Genomic DNA, 3,508 nt, shown 5'->3' with positions numbered 1-3,508 from the left:
TTATCCGGCGGATAATATGGATATCGATATTATCCATGGCTTCTTGAATATGATCACTTATGGGAGAATTCATAGTCTCACAAACTTGAGGAACCCCCAATTTGAGTCTTTACAAATGCAAAAGTTAAATATATTAGTTATCCATTTGGTTAACTATTTTCTAAGTGGATAATATGATTCTTATCCATATTCGACTCGTTTTTAAAAAGTTCATTATCCAACTCATTTTTTAATGGATAATATGGGTGGATAACTGTGTTCTTTTAACCATTTTGCCACCTCTAATGATGAGTAACGGTATTAAGGATCTAGATATGCATGGCTTTTCCTTTTTAATTGCACTATAAAGGCTAAATTGTTTTCCCTTTTTTTTTTAAATTTATAAATTTATATAATGCTACTCTCTCTCTTTCATGCATCCAACAGTTTGACTGAGTAAAGTTTAAGATATAAATTTGACTTACATAATATATTAGTACAATGGATGAGAATTCAAATACTAGTCGAAAAGAGAGTAAACAACACATAAAAGTTAAAGCGGAAATGGAATTAATAAATTTAAATTTTTTAAAAATTGTATAAAAATAAATTGGAGCGTCCACATTGAAGGTACTAATTACACAAGCACTTAATACCCTCTCATTCCTATCCTCTTCCCGTCAACTATAGGGACGCTGGACTGGATTAGCTAATTGTAGAGGAAAATGGGGTTGCATAGAAAATGGATAGTTGAATGGTATTGAAGATAAAGAACTAATGTTAGTCATAATTAATGGATCTATTTTATAACCAAAAGCTTCCATCGCTTTAATTTGTGACCTCAAAAACTTGAGATAATTTGCAGCCTCGTCAAGCATAGATGCAGTGTCCATTTTGCTTCCTCCTGGTACCATCTTCTGCAATATTTTTATTTTTTCGCTTATCTTTTCCCTCCTTTGTCTTGCCGCAACTGTCTGTGGATCTGTTGATATTCTTACGTTCTTCCTCTTGGGCTTTTCCGCTTCTACTTCCGTACCAAAGCTCATTGGCCTGAATGCCGCTGCGCAATAAATCATTTCCTTCATTTGCGTAATTGCTTCTGAATCTGGCTCATCGTCTGCCGAAGATGCTGACGAACTAGATTGCTGGAAATTGATGTTTGCTGAACTGGGAAGCTTATTTTCTGATCTGGGTTTCTTGGATTTGGGTTGAATTTCCGAAATGAGCTGGAAACCAGAGTCTCTGGATGAGGAATCTGATGTGACATAATATAATCGATTAAGTAATTAATAAACAGTGTGTTCCATCTAACAAAAGTTTCTAAATGAGATAGTTAAGACACTTCAATATGACATCAAGAGTGTATAAGTTTAACACACGAAAAATAATTAAGCCCATACATGAAGTGGCATGTTCTGAGTACGTAATTCCTCCGTTCCATATTAAGTTGCAGGGTTCAGAGTACAAAGCCAAACTACTTAATGTGGGTACAACAATATAAGATTCACATATTTGAGAATTACATAAAAAATTTACAAGTCATCATAGTTAATAACTCAAAATATTTAAGAAAATCGTGGTCTCCCCCCCAAATAGTAATAGTGGGACAGAGGATTTAATAAATGAAGGAATTAAAAGTGTGGTGTAAGTAGATTAAGTCATATTTAGTATTCTCACCTGGTTGGAGCAGAGCGCGATTGTATCTTCTCTTGGTCATGTGACGCTTTGCTTCCGAAGATCTTATTGGATTGTTGTGTTGATCCGTCTCATTAACAGGGCACTCAATATTATTGCTGTCATTGGCATCGATGGGTTTCGAGTTGAAGGCATCGATCGCAGATTCTCCCGCTGAAACTGCAATATTGTCATTGTTGTTATTCCACGAGCTTTTGGAATCATCAGAGAAAATCATGGAAATTCCATCATCTTCGACTGATGTGTCCGTGTAATTGCTTGTATTGTTAGCAGAGAGCAAGCAATCAAGGGACCTGCTCTTTGTGAGTTGGCCATTATTAGAACCAAGATCATCAGCCACTAGGCCACAAGCTGCCAATTGGTCATTACCGAAGTAAAGCATATTACTTAGTGGAGAAAAAGAAGAAGGACCCATTTTAGTACAATCCCTGCTTGAACCTGCTCCTGATTTAGCAGCCACAGAATCCGCAGCCAATCTTGTGGCAGCTTCTTGGCGCTGGGGGATGTTCCAACTAGAAAGGACGTGTATTGGATCAAATGCAGCTCCAAATTCCTGAAGAATCATGGCTAACGGCGCTTTTAAATAGCCAATATCATGACATTGCTGCTGAATTGGATTGATCAAAGAATCAGCTTTGCTACTGACCGGGGTAAAAAGGTATGAATTAGACATCATTAAGCTGTCCTTGATCATCTGCTGTTGCTGATTTTTCCATGAAGAAGACGCGCTTCTGATGACCTGCGTCACGTCCCAATCCAGAGTATCCATTGATATACCTTTAGCAGTTTATACCTGAGTGAAAAATTTTCCAACTTGATAAGCTTTTGCTCACATTAAATATTTCTGTTTTTCACTGCTAAAGTACAAAGAAACTTACCAATTAAGTTAGCTGACAGAATGTGTAGGCCTACAAAACAGAAGAACTTTGAGAAGGAGCTCAGCGGTTGTTGCTCTGTAGCTACAATTTAAGCTTCTGCACGAAGTTGAAGTGGCTCTAACAACCATTTAGATTCATATTATCTGCGATAATATACAAAAATAGAAATCGCTCGCGTCAGTTTTAGCTGCAAAAATTTGTCTACTTTTATCACATCTCGAAAGAGACGCCATCAGAATCTCAAAACTGTTCAGAAGCTTGTACAAAAGAAAGACTAGCAGAGGGAAAATGAAGCAGCGTAGATTATATTACATTTACCTTGTAACAGATAATTGCAAGTTGTTGGGAAAGGAGTTTGTTTTAAGTGCAATACTCGTTTGCAATATGTTCATTGGAAGACGTGCTTATATAGAAACTACGCAAGGAAGTAAAATAATACATAGTAGTATTAAATAAATAAAGAAAATTATATATATATATATATATATATATATTCAAGCAGTTGACGGAAGAAGTATTGTTTTTTTAGGAAAAGATAGGCTTTTGTCAGTTTGGTGGGGCTAAGAGGGTAATTTTGCAGGTGGGGAGCATGAGATTCCAGTGATGCATTTTTGAATCTTAAAAGAGCAGTCAGTGTGGTACACTAAGCTCCTGTTATGTGTGGGGTTTGGGAAAGGGTCGGTCCACAAGGTTTTACCTTGCAATTTTACAAAAGACTATTTTCACGGCTCGAACACGTGACCTCGTGATCACACAATACTTTATTTATTTTACACATTTGAATGTTGTTTTACTTATCAATGAAGTATAGTGCGCATATTTTTGGAAATTGGGAACTCTGACGACCTTCTTTTATGCCTGCTAATTAAGTTGATATTGCTTCTGCTGCTCCATGCGTACTGAATCAGAAACCACAGTCCACAGTGACTTTTATGCAACATCAGGATTAACCCCCT

At 36.6% G+C, this 3,508-nt stretch overlaps 1 protein-coding gene across 2 annotated transcripts; it reads right to left on the bottom strand.

Moving 5' to 3' along the window:
* Positions 1 to 549: 549 nt before the first annotated feature.
* Positions 550 to 2,934, bottom strand: LOC109212440 (transcription factor bHLH87-like). 2 transcript variants are annotated; one of them, XM_019376094.1, is made up of 5 exons: positions 2,871 to 2,934; positions 2,553 to 2,695; positions 2,321 to 2,467; positions 1,657 to 2,227; positions 550 to 1,234 (listed from the first exon to the last, which is right to left on the bottom strand). In XM_019376094.1, exons 3-5 carry the CDS (start codon positions 2,441 to 2,443, stop codon positions 660 to 662), a joined length of 1,269 nt encoding a protein of 422 aa, XP_019231639.1. In that variant the 5' UTR covers positions 2,444 to 2,467; positions 2,553 to 2,695; positions 2,871 to 2,934; the 3' UTR covers positions 550 to 659. The 2 variants fall into 2 exon arrangements, with proteins under 2 accessions (XP_019231639.1, XP_019231638.1); XM_019376093.1 differs by having other exon boundaries at positions 1,657 to 2,467.
* Positions 2,935 to 3,508: the final 574 nt, after the last annotated feature.

This window comes from Nicotiana attenuata, unplaced genomic scaffold, assembly GCF_001879085.1.
Source record: "Nicotiana attenuata strain UT unplaced genomic scaffold, NIATTr2, whole genome shotgun sequence".
In the NCBI taxonomy this organism is placed as follows: Eukaryota; Viridiplantae; Streptophyta; class Magnoliopsida; order Solanales; family Solanaceae; genus Nicotiana; species Nicotiana attenuata.
The sequence above is the reverse complement of the archived record's forward strand: the minus strand, read 5'-3'. Positions and strand labels throughout refer to the sequence as shown.